Below are 18,964 nucleotides of genomic sequence, written 5' to 3'. Positions count from 1 at the left end.
AACTCAGTTAAGCCACAGGTTCTCTCTATCTCTCTATCTCTGTCTGTCTCTGTCTGTCTGTATGTCTCTCTGTCTGCCTCTCTCTCTCTCTCTCTCTCTCTCTCTCTCTCTCTCTCTCTCTCACACTTGATCAAACGCCGTCAGCACCTACACCTGCACACACTACAGTCCTCAATATTTATTCAGTCAGGGACACATTCATAACAATAATAATGACGACGACAACATCAACAACAACAATAACAAAAACCATAAGGATGAATTGATTCATGGTGATAAAAGCAATAATGATAAATTAATGATCGCCTAATACTATTGTTGTTCTTATTGTTGTTTTTGTTATTATTAATAATAATCATTTAGTTATGGGTAGGCCTACTCTTTCTGGCGATCTAATTCACTCATTTAATTATCTTACCCACGAGGAATTGATTGAGAAATATGGTTAGATTTTTCTGCGGTTGCTAGGTTACTAATAGTATCACGTCACAAGATTGGCCACCAACACCACGAACACGACTGCGCTAATCACCTATCATCATGCAGCTATCTGAGTAGATTTAATCGAACACCATTCATTTTATAATAGTTGTGTCTCTTGTCTTTGCTTTTCTGACATCTCCACCTGACATGCCAGTCCTTCCCATAGCACCCGTTGTTTGCTGCAGGTGAAAGGGTAAATTAAAAGATGAGAATAAGAAGTGAGTGTAGATCGATCGATCGGGGTGTCACAACTTGTTTTAATAACGGCAATATACCATTAATGCAATGATCAATCAATTAAACCAGCCGTAATCCATTTCTTTAGATATTCATAAAACAGAATAAACTGATTTAGTGGAACATAATGAGTCTAACCCTAATGAGCGTCAGACCTACAGAAGTAACGCAGCATCTCTTGGTGAAAGGTAACGTGAGGCCATTTTAATACGAAAAACAGGCACTTCCACTTATGGTGTTCGTTTAACTCCAACCTGAGAGATAAATAGAGTTGTCCTTCAGAAATATTCCACTGCAAATTGTGTTTTGTCACACTCACAGTGGCTCGGAAATAATTGTCCCACAAAGTGACCAATCAGCAGCCTCGTGGCCTGCCTAGGAGTCACAGCGATGATAGCGACAGACAAATTAGGTCTGCCGACCAGTGTTACTTTCTAGTCCCTCCCAGACTGGCAACCTGCACAGTCTGAGCTCTCTTTTCTTCTCCCTGTGCCCTTGTGTAGCTTTTCCACCCACTCACCGATGATGGATTAACCTTGCAATGACATAATAAACCATAATGTCTGCTTGTCTCCCCAGGGAAGGAATTTGCTATCTGTGGGAAATTTTACAGTGACAATTACTTTGATGAGTTAATGATTACCCCCAAGTGCACTGAAAATAATTGTTTTATCTGAAGCACAGCAGGCCTCCATAGCGGTGTAAACTCACCCTGATTGTTCAACATTATCCCGGTCCACTTAAACTCGGCAGGAGATTGGCTCCTGCGGTCCGGTCCGCAGCAGGCAGATCTCTATGGTCCCTGGCCCTGCAGTGGGCGGGGTCCAGTGTGGCTCCGCAGCCGTGATAGAGAGACGAGGCTGAAGGCTGACGGCTGCTGCTGGTTGGCTGATGTTTGATTGACGCGACGCATTCAGTCCGCACGCTGTCGCTCACAGAAAAACTTCTGACCCAACCCCACTGTTTCCCCCCCCTTAAAAAACACGGTTTTATCACCGCAATAACGTCGGAGAATGGCTTCACATTCAGTGGCGAAGGGCTGCGGTGTTCCTGGAGTGCAGACCATGCCCGCACAGGTGACTTGTAACGTTGAATCCACCGCGATGGGTGGGACATCGGTGTTCAATATGTCGTGCTAACTTATTAACTTAGCCACCGCCCGGCTAGCCGCTCGTCAGTGGTGTTTGTAGACTGCTTCCCTCGTGGTTGACTTGCTGCAGAGGTCTGCATTGTTCACATGACCTCTATAAAGTTTGTGTTTTGTTAACAGGTTGGCACTTTTAAAAGCATGGGTCGTTCCGATGTCCCGTACACCCTGAAAGATGATATTAATGGTAAATATTTATTTCGTATATTTTGTAATGAAAATGTTGTGCAGCCATGTTAATGTGTGTGTGTGTGTGTGTGTGTGTGTGTGTGTGTGTGTGTGTGTGTGTGTGTGTGTGTGTGTGTGTGTGTGTGTGTGTGTGTGTGTGTGTGTGTGTGTGTGTGTGTGTGTGTGTGTGTGTGTGTGTGTGTGTGTGTCTAGGTAACGTCTTGCCATATTCGATGGGAAAGGAAGGCAAAAGAGATCACGGTGACTGAATGTTCTTTTTATTTTTACTCTTAATTGTTCACAATATCAAAACATGTAAAAAAAAAACATGATGGTATGACTATCCATTGGAAATCATTAATTAATGTTGAAAGCTAATGGATTCTCAAAGTTAGGCCGTCTTTTTATTAAGTAAAACTCTTGAATTGCTATGTTTCTTATTTTTTTCTCCTTTTACAGTGGATCCAGCTGAACAGTCACTGTTGAATAAATTGATTCGCCATAATCTTGTGAACAACCAGAATCAGGTTGAGGTGCTTCAGCGAGACCCAAACTCTCCTCTATTCTCTGTGAAGACATTTGAAGAACTGAGACTGTAAGTGGGTGAAATTTGAGCCTTGCTTGAAGGCGTTATTCGATTTGCATACTAACAACCCAATATTGGCACTGAAATTAAATTTAAACCGCAGATACCTCAGCATCTGACTAGGGAGTATTGAGACGGACACTTAGCCTGTATCAAATCCTTATCATTGCACTTGAAGCATTAAAAATGAATAGCCCTTACAAAATATGTACTTTAAAAAACATTCTTCCCTGAGGGAGCTGCAAATGTGTCGACTTAACTCTCCTGTCCACCATTGTCACTAGAGCAAAGCAGTGGCTCGGTGGTAGAGTGGGTTGTCTGGCTGCTGGCAAGGTTTTATTCCAACCCTGAGCAGTATAAGAAATAGTGTAGTTACCCTAGTGGCCTCCAACACGGTTCTCTAAAATACTAAGTGCGGGTTTAATTAAATGTCTGTTGGTAAAAGTGCTTCTGCATATCTTGTACTTCTAATCTTGTTTTACAGTTTTTGAAGTGATTTGCTTAAAAGGGTCTACTTTCTTGTACACAATGTTTGTATTATCTTGACATGCATATTAAACAGGAAACCTCAGTTACTTCAGGGAGTCTACACCATGGGCTTCAATAGACCATCAAGGATCCAAGAAAACGCTCTGCCCATGATGCTGGCTGAGCCGTAAGTGTCCAACACTTGGCAGTACACTGCTGATATTAATTACCGTTGAACATCGATCAGATTTTTTTGCATGGATTAGTATTTGTATTACAAATTATTAAGATGGATTTAAAAGGCTAAGAGTTTTATGATCGGTGATCATGATTTTAACCACTTATCCCTAAGCTAGAAATGCATATATTTACGTGGTGACGTTTGTTTTCTCAGACCTCAGAATCTGATTGCCCAGTCGCAGTCTGGCACAGGTAAAACGGCTGCCTTTTCTCTTGCGATGCTCAGCCATGTAAACCCAGCTAACAAATGGACCCAGGTAAGCTTAATGTGTTGCTGCAGTCAGTACAGTAAGGCTCATGGGGTTTCAAGTGAACCATCTAGTTATTGGCTCTATCCCATTATCTCTTTTGGGTCTCAGTGCCTCTGCATCGCACCCACATACGAGCTCGCTGTGCAGATCGGCCATGTTATTGAGCAGATGGGGAAGTTTTATCCTGAGGTCAAACTGGCCTATGCCATTCGGGGAAATAAAGGTAAGAATGTCTTGGCTCTAATGGTGCGTACAATTTATAACGACACATTACACTTGCGTGTAAAAAATTATATTCCAGAATGAACTTTCTGCACCATCAATCCATTTAAAACGTCACACTTGGAATATAAAAATGACACACAGAACATGTAATGAGAAAACGGCTGTCTACTTACATTCTCATGAAACTCGCCTGCTCCGTAGTGGCGCGAGGCACCACGATCCAGGAGCACATCGTGATCGGAACGCCGGGCACCGTCCTCGACTGGGGCCTCAAGCTCAAGATCTTTGACCCCAAGAAGATCCGCGTGTTTGTGCTGGACGAGGCAGACGTCATGATCGCCACCCAGGGACACCAGGACCAGAGCATCCGGATTCAGAGGCGAGCCCCAACGCTGCAGCACAAGCTCTGCACATGAACCTAATACTTTTTTTTTTTTTCTCCACAGACAAGATCGATTTTTAAAAAGAATGAATAGGACTTGTTTCATCAATTTTTTTTCAACCAAAGTGATTCAGTGAGAAGGTTTGATTGTACAGGTTTAAACTAATATAGTATGTGTTTGATCTAAATGTTTTCCTCGAATGCTCTGGTGCAGATTGTTGCCAAAGGACTGTCAGATGCTGCTGTTGTCAGCCACCTTCGAGGACTCTGTGTGGAGATTTGCGGAGAGGATTATCCCCGACCCCAACATCATCAAGCTGAAGCGCGAGGAGGAGACCCTGGACACCATCAAGCAATTCTATGTGCTCTGCAAGGAGAAGGAGGACAAGTTCTCCGCTCTCTGCAATATTTATGGGAGTCTTACCATCGCACAGGCCATGATCTTCTGCCAAGTGAGTCACTCATGTTGCATTATGCCTAAATGATGGTCGCTACAAATGTTGGGTTTACCTACACCAGGGGTTTTCAAACTTTGAGTGTGTGTGTGGACCACTTTTTATAATCAAGAATTTTCACAGACCACCTTATAATACACATAATAAAATATATCTACACACAGTCCTACCTGAATTACCCACACCTCTTAATAGGCATATATTAGCACTAAAAGTAACATGGCATCAGTACAACAGGCTTGTTAAAAGAACGTTTACTGCACACAATGGCTGCCACATATTTATTGTATTTATTTAAAGTGCCCGAGGGCGTAATCAGGTTCATTTGAACACCAGGCTTATAGCCTAATGAATCCTAATTCTAAGTAGCTTTCACAGTATTTTCTTTTCACCCTCCTTTTCTTTGTTTCCTTGTGAGGAATCTGGCTTGTATGCCTCTGACTCACTGTCAATCTCTTCATTGTTGGCAATCTCTGCCTCTTTTCTCTTCAGAGAACCTGTTGCCATCCACCGATCCATCTTGTGGTTCTGAGCACTTTCAAAGTTCCCTCCTAGCCACTAGACCAAATATTCTGGAACGTTCTAATCTTTGCACTAGCCTATTTTAGTAATCACACAATACCTTCAATTTAATTTAAATTGTGTATCATACATAGGCCTACATATTTTTTATGAAAAATATTATTTTAGTTTAGTATTTTAGCTTTTCCATGGACCACCTGCAGTACCGAGTGGTCCGCGGACCACAGTTTGAAAATCACTGACCTACACCATCATCATGAAACTACTTGAGCCCATGTTCTGAGACAAGTCTACATTGAGGGAGTGGGGGAAGGGGGGTGCCTTTCGTGCATAGCAGCCTAGCCTTGAATTTAGGATGTTCATTAAATTGACATAACAAGCTCTAACCTCCTAGCAGCCCCGATCCAGAGTGGATTTACCCACATCCATTGACTGTGTTTGAGCAAAATGACAACAATGCCTTCTCAGACTCGCAGGATGGCATCTTGGCTCAGCGGACAGCTGTCCAACGAGGGCCACCAGGTGGCCTTGCTTAGTGGAGAGATGATGGTGGAGCAGAGGGCTGCTGTCATCGAGCGCTTCAGGGAGGGCAAGGAAAAGGTGCTCGTGACCACCAATGTCTGCTCAAGAGGTAGGCTATTTCTAGCCTGGACGGCAGCCTTTCTGAGATAAGAACCAGGTTAAAATGTCAAAGAAATGCTCTGAAATGTGCCGGCTCCCCAGGTATTGATGTGGAGCAAGTGTCCATCGTGGTCAACTTCGACCTGCCTGTTGGCAGAGATGGAAACGCTGATAACGAGACGTACCTCCACCGGATTGGCCGCACCGGGCGCTTTGGTAAAAAAGGTTTTGCCTTCAATATGGTCGACAGCCAAGAAACCATGGAACTCATCCACCAGATTGAACTCCACTTTGGTATGTTCAGCAAGTTGAAATTAAACGTCCAATATTTTTAGGATTTGTTGTTTCAAATAGTCAGACTATAAATGAGCAACTTGTTCTCGCAATAAATGATGTGTTGTGCATCATAATTAACCCTGAACTCAAATGTGTATCTGCAGTTACAAGTTGCATAGTGCAGGTTTAATGCACTGAGACTGTTCCCATTTTAAAATTATGTTATGTTATCACTTCTTCCAGACCGTAAAATAGTGAAATTGGACACCGATGACCTGGAAGACCTGGATGAGCTTGAGAAGATGATGAACTGAAGTTAAGCGCTACAGGTACCGGCCTTGAATGGATGGGATTTGGAAAACCCATTTCTGCGCAATTTCCTTAATTAGTTAATCCAGATGATGCCACTCTGATGCCAATGGTTTGCACTTTAGATTTCATTCAGGGTGTTTTTTTTATTTTATTGGACCCACTAAAGTGGGCGGCTTATCCTGGAAGTTTGTTCCAACCGAAAGCCGGTGTTGCCATTTGCTGTGTTTGATTGCATGATGCTTGGATTTAAAATGATCTGAAATAATAAGTTAATGTTTTATATTGTAAATGCATGTCTGAGATTTGAAGTGTTAATTTGGACTTCTTTTTGTGTTTTCTGTTGAACTTGACGAGATTATTTCCGCTTGTTTTGGTTTGAGAATATATTTTATTTGCTGCAAAAAAAACTTTAAATGTGCTAACCCTTAAAGTAAATTGATTGTTCAAAATGTGCTTGTTTTTTTTTATTTGGATTGACACACTGACACATCAAGCAATGTATGTGGTTTATTGAACAAAACACGGCAATATCATTTGTGCTTTTGGGAAAAATTTGGAACTACAAACACCACAGGTTAATTATCTGCAAGTTGTGTAGTATTGATTGTGTACTACTAACATGCCTACATATCGGCACTAAAGGGTTTGGTTCCAGGCAAATAGTGGAAACTTTTTCTTAATCAACAATTATGGATTCATTCAGAATATGCAGATTGCAATGAGATATGTTTTAAGAATTTGTATTTAATTCGTTAGTTTGAATATCTGCTAAACAACATTCAAAAGTCTTGAAGATGGACTAAATGTATTCACAAGTGGCACTGGTAGTAGTAGTAGTGTGTGTGTGTGTGTGTGTGAACATTTCTCAATTGCTCTTCAAACTTTGGATCACACGTTCATTTTTCCATACATGGCTCATTCATTTAGAACTCGACATTATTACCCATTATCTACTACACTTGTGGCAATATCGGAGTGTCTCTCCTGAGAGATGCACAGCACAGATCTGTTGAAGATGCAGCACTCTGACAGAGTCATGTCCAATCTCCTGAAGCTCCTTCGTGGCACATCCATAGTTTCAATGAAGGCTTCGGAGTAGCTGGTTTCATTTCTGGCTTCTGCACAAGTGATGAGTGTCTGCAGGGTGTCAGCATAGGCAAAGTGTTGCTGAAATCTCCTGCCACACGGTGCTCTAATAGCTAGAAGCAACTGGTCTGTGGCAACAACTGCAGGCGACTCGTCTCTGGACTCCATGATGTCTGGGTCAGGAGGCTTGTTGGTGGCAGGGGCAACCCAGCCCATTTCAGGGTTGCTCCGGGTCGCAGTCTGGGTCTTCGCCGGGGTCTTCTCAGTATAACAACCTGGTTCTCCATGACTATGCCGTCGCTGCTGAGCGCTGACATAATCACATAGTTTAATCTTGGACGTCTTCAATTCTGGAACATGGGTGTGGCTTACATCTGGCAGCTTTTTTATGGATGGAAGCACCTTGTATTTGTTCAAGGAGAGTGTTGGCCGAGCAGGAACAGATTGCAGCGGTGTTGCCGTATTGTCCTGGCCTTGCGGTGTGGTGATCCTTGTCACAGAGTCAGACCTGGACCAGATGCAGCCGTCGGACTGGTGCCCCACGGCCAGGTGGTGGTCACTCTGGACGTGTTCTCCGGTATCACGCACAGTATGATCCGCTGGAGGCCTGCTTCGTCCTTTTGAGGATTTTGGCCGTGTCGAATTCATTAAAGGGCCGATTTGTTTGTTTTAATAATAAAACAAAATTAAACCAATATGAGTCCCCACAGTTGTCTTGGGTTAGGTCTGACTGAGAAGGATAACAAGTTCATGTTATTCATGCATGAATGAGTGAACCATATAAGCACATATCTATTACTATAAGTTCTACCACAATAACTTATGGGTTGAGCTAAAGATATCAAAATAGACCAGATAGCAGCCTCCTTGAAGGTTGAAGGTGACGTCAGGCCCTTGTCTTATTGTTTACAATATTGACGCAGATAATTGCAAAATTAAGTTTGCAAGTAAGTCGGTTTTCTGTATGAACACACATGACTGCACTCAAAATTAAATACCGTAGTTTATGTTTGAAGGTTGTTTTCAGCCCAGTTTAAGTGCTTCACGGTAAAGTAGCTGAGCTACTATGCCGAGCTAGTTCCGTTCAGCATCAGTTGTTACCAAACGGTCTGGTAACCTTGACGACCACTTGTGAATAGAAGGCTCCCCCTGCTGGGCGCCTTCCTGAACTGATTATACCATTTTGTTTGTAATACTTTTAATAAAAATGTAATAGCTTTAAAAAAAAAAATGTTAAACACAATTGAGTAAAGATTTAGTGAAACTATAAATTATTACAACTGTATTTGTTAACACAGATTAAATAAACATTCACGTACATTTAAAGACCACAAACAAGTGGCATATAATAATCAAAACAGTATTACATATAGTGTAGGTCACAATCATTGTATCGTAATTGTATAAGATTAGTATTAGTGTCACCAGAGTATGTTTAATAATACATCAAATACAATAGCATTTGAGTTTTTAAAATGTATCAAGGCCAAGTCTGCAGTACAAACTGCTCCACTAAAGTTGACAAGAACCTTGAAACATGAACCCTGCCTGTGGCCTCTCCTTTCAAACCCATGTCCCATTATTAAGGCAACTCCAGTAGATTATTCTGCGCGTACAGATCCTCCGTGATCTGGTACACCGTGGAAATCATAGGGACGGCGTCGCCCAGCATGTCCACTACCTTCTCCGCACTGCCAACGTTCATCACCTCGAAGAAGGTGGGGCGCCCCGGCAGGACGCAGAAGGCCATGCCCGCGGCCTTGCGGATCACCCAGGGGTGGTGCTGAGAGAGGGACTCATTGTAGGCGTCGGCGCACATGACCGACGTCTTGCTGTCCTCCGTGCTGGTGCGCAGCCTCTCTAGGAAGAGCTCCAGCCACCTCAGCGCACGGTGGAGACGGAGCAGGGTGCGGCTGCCTGACTCCGGGTGGCTGCCCCTCTTGTCCAGGTCCACCAGCTGGTTGTCCAGCTCGTACTTCACCATGGACTGGATGGTGAGGTAGTGGGAGCCGTTCTCCCCGTTTTGGAAGTTGACGAGGATCTGGATTTTGTTGACGGCGTCCTTGGAGATGAAGGTGAAGACATTGCCTAAGCTGTTCATGAACCTGTTATGGGAACAAATGGGGAGATGAGTTTGGCTCTTGCGATGGATCATAGTAGCCTTCTAATGGCCCAGAAATGGTTCGTCTTGACAGTAGCAATGAAATGGATGCATATACTGACCTCTGTTCTGAGAATTCTGATCAATAGTCATTCAGTAATTGCAGCTATGAGGTACACATAAAAGGGGGTAGTCTAGATCACTGTAAACCATGGTCCAATTACCTTTATCTGATCCATAATTCATAAGGTAGGTATACGTGTCCTCGGTATTATGCCCCTGAAATACTTACTTGACGAGGCCACGCCAACCAGCAACGTAGTGTTCAACGTAGACGTCTTGGTTTTCCGAGAGACACAATTTGAAAGTGTCCAGAACCTCCTGCAAAGAGAACCTCTGCTCTTCTATAATAGCAGAACCAGCCATGGTCGTCTTTAAGGAAGTGCTGCAGATGGAATAAAAGTAAACGATTTAAACAACGACAATGATACGTTCCTTACCCTAAATATGTCATAATGTTATAAGACGGTTATAACTCATAAAATGTTCAGAACCAGAGGAAGAGCTCACATAATATATACTGCAGGTGACAGAGCCGTTCCGGTGTTTGATCCCGGTTACTAGTGCGCACACTTCTGACGCAGCGACGCGTTTGTGGATTCGACCAATCAGAAGAGAGTTTGATAGCGACATGGAAGTGACTAAATGTACTGAAGTTAGATGTTATTTTCTGTAAACAAAGATTGGATTATCTAAGAAGGGAACGTTCTAATCTATTTAATAACTCAGAGTCTTTAGACGTGATGCCTGAAATAAAGGTCACGCCACTGGGTAAGTAATGTGAGCTAGCGGCGGCAAATATCCGTCAACATCACATCCACATGTTTTTAGTTCGATAGGATCATTGTTTGCAATTGTAACGCTGCTCCCCTTCTTGCGTTATGCAATAGTGATCAATTTAGATCGACTAAACATGTCTACTCACTTTGTTCCCATAAGGAGCCGGGCAGGATGTTGGCCGCAGCTGTATCCTTGTCTCTATTGGTGGCAAGAACATCATGCTGGACTGTGGGATGCACATGGGCTTCAATGATGATGTAAGTTGAAGGAGGATATCGGTTTACAAGAGATAAGGAAGACAACTTTAGGCAAATATAATTACTAAACAAATCAACTTTGCCTTTTTCAATCTAGAGGCGATTCCCGGACTTCTCTTATATCACGCAGAATGGGCGGCTGACAGAATTCTTGGACTGTGTGATTATCAGGTATGTGGTGAGAAGCTTGTGCACCTTCACTTTCCCAGTGTGTTCTACAATAAAGCTTCACTGCCTTCACTTCCTTCCTAGTCATTTCCACCTGGACCACTGTGGCGCTCTCCCCTACATGAGTGAGATGGTGGGCTACGATGGACCCATCTACATGACGCACCCCACCAAAGCTATCTGCCCCATTTTGCTAGAAGACTTCCGTAAGATCACTGTGGACAAAAAGGGGGAGACCAACTTCTTCACTTCCCAGATGATCAAGGACTGCATGAAGAAAGTCGTACCTCTGAACCTCCACCAAACGGTCCAGGTGCGTGGATGATATGATTTTGTTATTTCCCCAAATCCCACTCAACTCTTGTAATGGACAGTGAAGTGCTATCTGTTGATTTGCAGGTGGACGAGGAGCTAGAGATAAAGGCTTACTATGCGGGTCACGTTCTGGGTGCTGCCATGGTGCATATCAAAGTGGGATCCGAGTCTGTCGTGTACACTGTGCGTAAGAAGCAGAATAACTCACTTATGTTGATTTTCTGACTCTTGTTTTGTATTATAACCAAGTGTCTTTTTTGTGGTACACCTTTAGGGAGATTACAACATGACACCAGACAGGCATTTAGGGTAAGTGTTGTTGACAAAGCACCAGTTGAGTTTATTCCTTATGACCCACATGCTGTACATCCTGTCTGAACGTTATGTGCTGTACCATATCAACCCAGGGCTGCGTGGATTGATAAGTGCCGTCCGGACCTCCTCATCTCAGAGTCCACCTACGCCACCACCATCCGAGACTCCAAGAGGTGCAGGGAGAGGGACTTCCTGAAGAAGGTTCACGAGACAGTGGAACGAGGAGGCAAGGTAGGAAGCCCCCTTAGGTATCTTGTTACAATGAGTTATATATATGTACCGGTGTGTGTGTATATATATACTGTATATATATATATATATGTATTCTATGGGAAGCATGATTTTATATTATCATGCTAGTCAATTATTAATATTCGTAAGGCCTTCACTTTAATTGAAATTCCTGTTTTATTTAGCTGTTTTCATCATTATACGATGTCTCATGTTTCTAGGTTCTTATTCCAGTTTTTGCACTTGGGAGAGCACAGGAATTGTGCATCCTATTGGAGACCTTTTGGTAAGATCCTTCATTCTACTCAGTTAATCATGTGTAATCATGTACATAATGCATCATTAAAAATGTGTGATAAGAAAGAACCTAGTAATGGTAGAGCTAGTGATAAAGTATGGGAAATAGTTAAACACGATAAATTGTATGTATCGTGGTATATTACGCTGTCATAATAATAGATAATGTTAATGATGACTACAATAATACTACCTCCATTGGCCCTCATTCTGCAGGGAGAGGATGAACCTCAAAGCCCCCATCTACTTCTCCACGGGGCTGACGGAGAAGGCCAACCATTACTACAAGCTCTTCATCACGTGGACCAACCAGAAGATCCGCAAGACCTTTGTACAGAGGAACATGTTTGAATTCAAGCACATAAAACCTTTCGACCGTTCCTACGCAGATAACCCCGGACCTATGGTGAGTTGCCTTGGGTGAATAGAGCATAATGAATACATGAATGGAATAAAACGAGTCATTCAAACATGCTGTGGGTATGATTTGAGAGATTTATAGGCAGAGGGCAGAAGAGAGCAATCTTTTGAATAGATACAAGCCAGAACCCCCTCCTCCCTCTATACATACTTCCGCCATTGATGTTAGGGGAAGTGTTGCATTCACGCTCCTGTGGTGGAGCGATAAATACGCTTTGAAATTTTAAAAGAACCAATCACGGTGAAGGTACCTAATAGTTCAGATATTGAAAAGCGGTCAAAATCAAACAGAACCGATATTGTCATTATTTCAATAGTAGCCAGTGGAGAGCTACGGTATTTCTAAGAAATTACCCTAAAATGATAGCTCTTAAATCATACCTACAGCATCTTTAACATACTTTTGTTGACCTTGGTATGAGTAGGCTTATTATCTTTGAAACGTATAAACCTGGTTGTTTGAACCTGTTGTAGGTGGTGTTTGCCACACCGGGCATGCTGCACGCTGGCCAGTCGTTACAGATCTTCAAGAAGTGGGCTGGCAACGAGAAGAACATGGTGAGTCCTGGTTTTGTTGCCACACGCACATACACAGAACAGGAGAATAAATTATTTAGTGGAACAACTGGATGATGAACTTATGATGCTTGTTTTGCTACAGGTAATCATGCCGGGGTATTGTGTGCAAGGGACGATCGGGCACAAGATCCTGAACGGACAGCGCAAACTGGAGCTGGAAGGGAGATCAACGGTAGAGGAAACGTTTTATTTGAAATCTCTCTACAGTCACATTACACATTTACTTTACATTCAATTCAAATGCATGTCAGACATTCTGCTGAAGGATGCATACCTGTGGGTAATTCACAGTACCTCAGGAACTCCTCAGCGATAAGTGAGTATGTTATTCACAGTGTTATGGCGTCTTGCGTGTGCATTGCAGCTGGAGGTGAAGCTGCAGGTAGAGTACATGTCGTTCAGCGCCCACGCAGACGCCAAGGGCATCATGCAGCTGATCCGCATGGCGGAGCCCCGCAACATGCTGCTGGTGCACGGGGAGGCCGTCAAGATGGAGTTCCTCAAAGGCAAAATCGAACAGGAGTTCAGTAAGTGGGAAGACTGTCAGCGGCACAGTCACCCTGGCCTACATTGATTACCAGCAGCAGGAAAACACCTGATAAGGATTCTGCATCCTGCGTGTATCAGTATTGTATTGACTATTAATCTTCAGCTTACCAGTCTGCCTTATTACTGAAAAAAATGTCCCTAGAAACTTTAGGTTCATGGATTTATACCTAAATATATGTTTATATCTAGGCTAATATCTAGCGTTGTACTTGAATTAAACCTTAAGTCTGTTTCTTAAATCTTGTCAATCTTTTTGGATCACAGCTGATCATTTTCTGCTGCATGTTTAGTGTCTATGCCTTCTTTGTTTGACAGGCATAAATTGCTACATGCCAGCTAATGGAGAGACAACAACTATGACTACAAATCCCAATGTCCCGGTCGATATTTCCCTAAACCTATTAAAAAGAGAAATGTCCCTTGGAGGTAGGTTTGGTCAAAAGTTCAAGAATGGTTTCCTGTTAGTGTTTTGTGTCAAACTAATACTTTTGTCAATTAGAATATATAGTGTTAACACATAAATATGTGTATTTTAATTGTTAAAGAACATCTGTAGGAAAAATAGCTTAGCCAGCTGTTACCAAAAAACTGGTTAGATAGTTATACTTGTTCATGTATATTTGTTAGTATTTGATTTATTTTAGTTTTTTTTTTAGTTTTTTTTACTTATATGGTACAGTTTTGTTCTCAGTATGCCCATTGCTGTTACCCATTGACGGTTTGTTATCATTAAACAAAATGGCTATGTATGTATTCTCCATATCCCCTAGGTACCTTACCTGATCCAAAGAAACCTCGCACCATGCATGGAACCCTGATCATGAAGGAGAATGTAGGTGTTCGTCCCAATACTGAGGGAGAGATTCCCTTGTGGTTACCATTCAGTTTTTATCCACCAATAAACTTAATTGCTTCTTTTAACGATGACCTTAAAGTATCAATCACTGTACAGAATTGTATCACATTAAAGGTGCTGTTGGTAAGATTATCTGAGGTTATCGGTTTTAATAAATAATCCTGGCTCATTTCTGACCCATCAAGACTTCTCTTCCCTGATTAAGTCCATCTTGCCTGACAATCACAGTTTCACATATTTTTAAATGGCAAATAAACTCAGGGACTCTCCACCGGAGCAGAGAGGGATCGGATCTCGCTTGCACTCTCTCCTTAAGCAGCTTTCATCCTTATAACACTAACGATTGTAAACAAGGTGCTAATTGACGACAGCCCATCCCCTGCCTCCGCTCCCCTCTCCCTGCAGAGTCTGAGGCTGGTGTCCCCGGAGCAGGCCATGAAGGAGCTGGGCCTCAGCGAACACCACCTGCGCTTCACGTGCCGGGTGCAGCTCCAGGATCCGCACAGCGATGCAGACACCCTGCACCGCATCTACACGCACCTGAAGAGGTACGCGGGCCAGAGCCGCAGGGCTGAACAACGGGCCAGGCTGCAGCGTCTCATTCTCCAGGGAACCACGCCTCTGTTTAGAACAAGCATGCTCTTCACTGTTCCTTCTTCCTGCTTATTTATTCTACTTTGTATCTTCTTCATAGTATTCTTCACTTCTTCATCTTCTTCATTGTTGGCTGGCACAGCCAACGTTACAGAAATGGTGTGGGTCTATCAGAACTTTGTATCAGAACTAGTGTGGGTATCTCAGATCTAGTGTGAGTTTTTCAGAACTAGTTAGGCTACAGTGGTATTTCAGAACTTTGTTTCAGAACTAGTGTGGGTGTAATCAAATTACATTTGTATTGATGTCAGTCGCTTAAACCCACCCCCAGTGTGGGGGGGTGGGGTACAACCTCATCATTTTTTGTTCTGTGTCATTTCCAGTGGTAAGCGTGCCATGGAGTGGTTTTGTACCCATCTACTGCACACCCAAATGTATTTCCTCTCTTGCCTCCAGTGTACTTAAAGGTTACACCACCCAACACCTCCCCGACAGCATGTCTGTCATGGTGGAGTCCATCGTGGTCAAGGTGTCTTCCTCCGCAGAAGACCCAAACACCAAGGTTCTGCTTCTGTCCTGGAGCTACCAGGTGAGCAGAGTGCTGAGTGGGTAGTAAGGTGACGGCAGTAACTACTGTAAACAGGGGATTGTGTTCTGTTATGGTCACCTTCGGCGCTGTGCGAGGTAGAGGAAGTTGTGGTTCAAAGAAAAGTTCCGCTCTCAGTTTCTGCTCGAGTAGACGCTGTCTGCATGCAGTGAGTCATTAGCCACCTTTTAAAATCACTCAAGCATTCTAGATTTGCTTAAAGCAGGGGTGTCAAACTCAAATATACAGTGGGCCAAAATTTAAGTCTTGGACAAAGTCACGGGCCAATTGCATTACAATTAAATTAAACTGCGGGCCGGATTAGGCCCGCGGGCCGTACGTTTGACACCCCTGGCCTAAAGGCTCAGGGTTGTTTATGTGTGATCATTGGGACTTAGAACCTATTTTTCTAATATGGCAGGCTGTTAAGAGAGATAAAGTAAATAGTCAAAATCTAGTGAATAACAACCACAGCCGAAAGCGTTGGCTTGGTCGCTGCAGAACACAGATGTTCCATCCTCCGCTCAGCAAGAAAGCTTGATGTGGGAGCACTGATGCTCTTTACATAGCAACCCATTTATTACAGAGAATGAAACTAAACAAGTGCTACCTTTTTTTTTATTATGTTCCATAGCAACACAATGTATTAACAACACCATCCCTTAAAAGCTTTCATTTACCAAAAACTTCACTGCAACACAATTGAGATTTTTCCATTTGTAAAAAAAAGCTCTACTTGACCTAAACATTCTCAGTGAATTAATTTCAGACAATTCTGTGTCTTCTTAACAGGATGAAGACCTTGGAAGCTTCCTTTCCACCCTGCTTAAGAAGGGACTTCCTTCGGTACTGTGCTAAGACAGCACACCGCGTCTTTTGTTCAACATCTGATATACACATTTTCTGTCCAACTGTAATCATCAGTTTTTTTTCTATTGTACAGACCACCATTTGAATAAATGTTTTTTGAAAAAAAAAAACACTTTTGTGCCAAGGCTGCTTTGCGTTCGTGGCTTGTTTTAAACACGGTACCGTCACCCCATCTCAACTCACCGGAGGGCTGTTGCATGGGAGCGTGTAGACGCCCATAAACCTGCGTGCCCTCCACCACGACCACAGACCCCTGAGGGGGTTCCAGTTGCAGTGTTTGCTGGTGACGTGGTAGAGCAGGGGGTCCAGGCACGTGTTGAGGCTGACCAGGGCCAGGGTCACCCGCCGGGCATAGTGGATGGCGGCGCTGGTGGTGCAGCCACGGATGACCCCCATCCTCCGCAGCAGGTACAGCAGGTGCACCACGTGGTAGGGCAGGAAGCAGAGCAGCGTGATGGCCAGCACCGTGAGGATGATCCTCCGGGCCCTGCGGGACACCCTGCCTGGGAAGCGGGAAATGCGTCGCATGGCCAGAGGGTAACACACCAGGATGATGAGGGAGGGCAGCAGGGAGCAGAACACCAGGCTGAGCGCGCTGTAGTGCGCCAGGCGGCCGCTCCACTCCTCCTTGGCGAAGTTCTCGAAGCAGCTGACCTGGTCGCTCTCCAGCGGCCCCATGAGGACGAAGGTGAGGATGGCCACGGCGATGACCGCCCAGAAGAACGCGCTGACCGCCACGGCGTACCGGGGGTTCTTGAGCCTCAGGTAGTGGAGCGGGTGCACGGTGGCCACGTAGCGGTCCACGCAGATGCAGGTCATGAAGCAGATGCTGATGTAGACGTTGGCGTACCACAGGGTGCCGGTCACCAGGCACGCTATGTCCCCGAAGATCCAGCGGTTGCGGTTGAGGTGGTAGTGGATGCGGAAGGGCAGTGTGAGGAGGATGGCTGTGTCGGCCAGGGCCAGGTTGATGATGTACACACTGGAGGAGGTGCGCGGGATGACCTTGAAGATGAAGACGAAGAGGGCGATCAGGTTGCCGGGCAGCCCTAGAACCAAGGCCACGCTGTAGACCAGGGGGAAGAGGTGGTACTGGTAACCAGACGATGGCTCACTGCAGTTGGAGGAGGTCATGTTGTCGTTCGGTGGGTTGGTTGCGTGTTTTGTTTTGTTTGTAGTTTGCTTTTAGATGATGTTCATCGCTGATGGATCTTTTTGTTGAAAATTGGAATTCATGCCAGCAGTAGGCCTGGATCACAGAATGATAAGATAAGGGAAACTATGATTTCAAAATATATGGCTGGTATTTATATGCAATGCAACAATAATTGTATGAAACCATGCGCTGCACTAGACTGTATTGTTAAACACTTAACTGTTAGAACAACTGTAAACATAGTTTTTAGATTATATAAAAAAATGTGTATACAATTTTTGATTTTAGTCTAATAAAAGCTGGTTATCATCAATCCAACAGTACTGTGTACCTACCCAATGGCTGAGGAACTCTGACTCCCAGTCCAGTTGTAGTGGAGGGGAAAAGCAAAGGTTCAGAATTGTAATGTTTCCGTCTCTATGTATGTATAGTACTGTTGTAGTGAGGATTGTAATGTTCAGCAGGGGTCTATATATATGAGTGTAGGGGTAGATTTTGAGGCAGGAAATAGAGGTGAAGAACTGAAAGTGACACACACCAAGTCAGATCAAAGTAGTTACATAATGTTGTAAGTTAACACCAGAATAATATGACACTAGTTAAGAAATATTTTTAATCCTCATTGCCTCTTCCTCCATAGGCAATAATCAGTTATTGAATCATCAGATTATTGTTTTCCATAAATACATATTTTGGTAAAAATGTGCACAATGCCTGTTTCCTCACTAGATGGCGCCATAAATCAATACAGTATAAAGTGATTGCCGTTAGCAAAATTGGTATTTCAGTGGTCAGCCAATGTGCATCTTGTCTATCGATATTTTCTGCTATCATTCAAGGTATTGGAGCTTTCCATTGCAGTAACAAATCAAGTATACATTTTTTGCCTCGTTCTTAAATGTTTGCAGAACACTGTTTAAATAGCACATTTAAACAGTGTTCAGATTAAGTGGGTTCCTTACTTTCTTCTGCATTTGTTGATTATGCCTGCAACTTGGACAACAAGCCTACGATTGCCTTCATTTTTATGTAATAATAAATTGAAGTTATTAGAAAATCCAAACTTATTTTCAATCAATTGCCATTTTCTGAGCAGATGACAAAAGGGTTCAGAACATTGATTCATAGAGGGAATACAATTATCTGTATAAGCTCTGGAGAGAGAATGGAGTATCTGTTATAAATGTTTAAATAAGAATTAAGCAAGCAAGTCAAATGGGACTTTAAATGTGTAGCCTGGTTCTGATTTTTTTGTTTACTGTCTCTGAAGTACATTACAAAATGCTTTCCATTGTTTCGCTTTGGTCCAGTTCTTTGATCCTTTATTTTCCCCTGTTGGTGTTTATGAAAGGCTGGAGTTGTTGCCCAACA

The 18,964-nt window shown here is 43.4% G+C and overlaps 5 protein-coding genes across 5 annotated transcripts; 2 read left to right on the top strand and 3 right to left on the bottom strand.

Annotated features, from left to right (window-relative positions):
- Positions 1–1,733: 1,733 nt before the first annotated feature.
- ddx19a (DEAD-box helicase 19a) lies at positions 1,734–6,375 on the top strand (the record flags this gene model as incomplete). Its single annotated transcript, XM_084479167.1, has 12 exons — positions 1,734–1,796; positions 1,991–2,054; positions 2,249–2,296; positions 2,495–2,630; positions 3,184–3,276; positions 3,484–3,586; positions 3,689–3,803; positions 4,007–4,184; positions 4,402–4,639; positions 5,633–5,795; positions 5,888–6,079; positions 6,305–6,375. 12 exons carry the CDS (start codon positions 1,734–1,736, stop codon positions 6,373–6,375), a joined length of 1,464 nt encoding a protein of 487 aa, XP_084335293.1.
- A 937-nt stretch (positions 6,376–7,312) lies between these two features.
- ubxn10 (UBX domain protein 10) lies at positions 7,313–8,115 on the bottom strand (the record flags this gene model as incomplete). Its single annotated transcript, XM_084480355.1, has 1 exon — positions 7,313–8,115. Exon 1 carries the CDS (start codon positions 8,105–8,107, stop codon positions 7,313–7,315), a length of 795 nt encoding a protein of 264 aa, XP_084336481.1. The 5' UTR covers positions 8,108–8,115.
- Positions 8,116–8,661: 546 nt separating this feature from the next.
- Positions 8,662–10,190, bottom strand: cptp (ceramide-1-phosphate transfer protein). The gene is made up of 3 exons (XM_084479909.1): positions 10,131–10,190; positions 9,853–10,005; positions 8,662–9,564 (listed from the first exon to the last, which is right to left on the bottom strand). The coding sequence occupies exons 2-3, from the start codon at positions 9,984–9,986 to the stop codon at positions 9,042–9,044; spliced, it is 657 nt and encodes a 218-aa protein (XP_084336035.1). The 5' UTR covers positions 9,987–10,005; positions 10,131–10,190; the 3' UTR covers positions 8,662–9,041.
- Positions 10,191–10,251: 61 nt separating this feature from the next.
- Positions 10,252–16,537, top strand: ints11 (integrator complex subunit 11). Its single transcript, XM_084479043.1, has 17 exons — positions 10,252–10,391; positions 10,560–10,657; positions 10,755–10,828; positions 10,910–11,138; positions 11,225–11,323; positions 11,415–11,449; positions 11,548–11,686; positions 11,908–11,972; positions 12,200–12,389; positions 12,878–12,961; positions 13,065–13,154; positions 13,347–13,509; positions 13,847–13,957; positions 14,302–14,363; positions 14,793–14,935; positions 15,438–15,570; positions 16,360–16,537. The coding sequence occupies exons 1-17, from the start codon at positions 10,364–10,366 to the stop codon at positions 16,423–16,425; spliced, it is 1,809 nt and encodes a 602-aa protein (XP_084335169.1). The 5' UTR covers positions 10,252–10,363; the 3' UTR covers positions 16,426–16,537.
- LOC311359090 (lysophosphatidic acid receptor 6) lies at positions 16,505–18,036 on the bottom strand. The gene is made up of 2 exons (XM_084479044.1): positions 17,929–18,036; positions 16,505–17,686 (listed from the first exon to the last, which is right to left on the bottom strand). Exon 2 carries the CDS (start codon positions 17,569–17,571, stop codon positions 16,612–16,614), a length of 960 nt encoding a protein of 319 aa, XP_084335170.1. The 5' UTR covers positions 17,572–17,686; positions 17,929–18,036; the 3' UTR covers positions 16,505–16,611.
- Between the last annotated feature and the right edge of the window lie 928 nt (positions 18,037–18,964).

This window comes from Micromesistius poutassou (genome assembly GCF_964030765.1).
Source record: "Micromesistius poutassou genome assembly, chromosome: 15".
Lineage (NCBI taxonomy): Eukaryota > Metazoa > Chordata > Actinopteri > Gadiformes > Gadidae > Micromesistius > Micromesistius poutassou.
The sequence above is the reverse complement of the archived record's forward strand: the minus strand, read 5'-3'. Positions and strand labels throughout refer to the sequence as shown.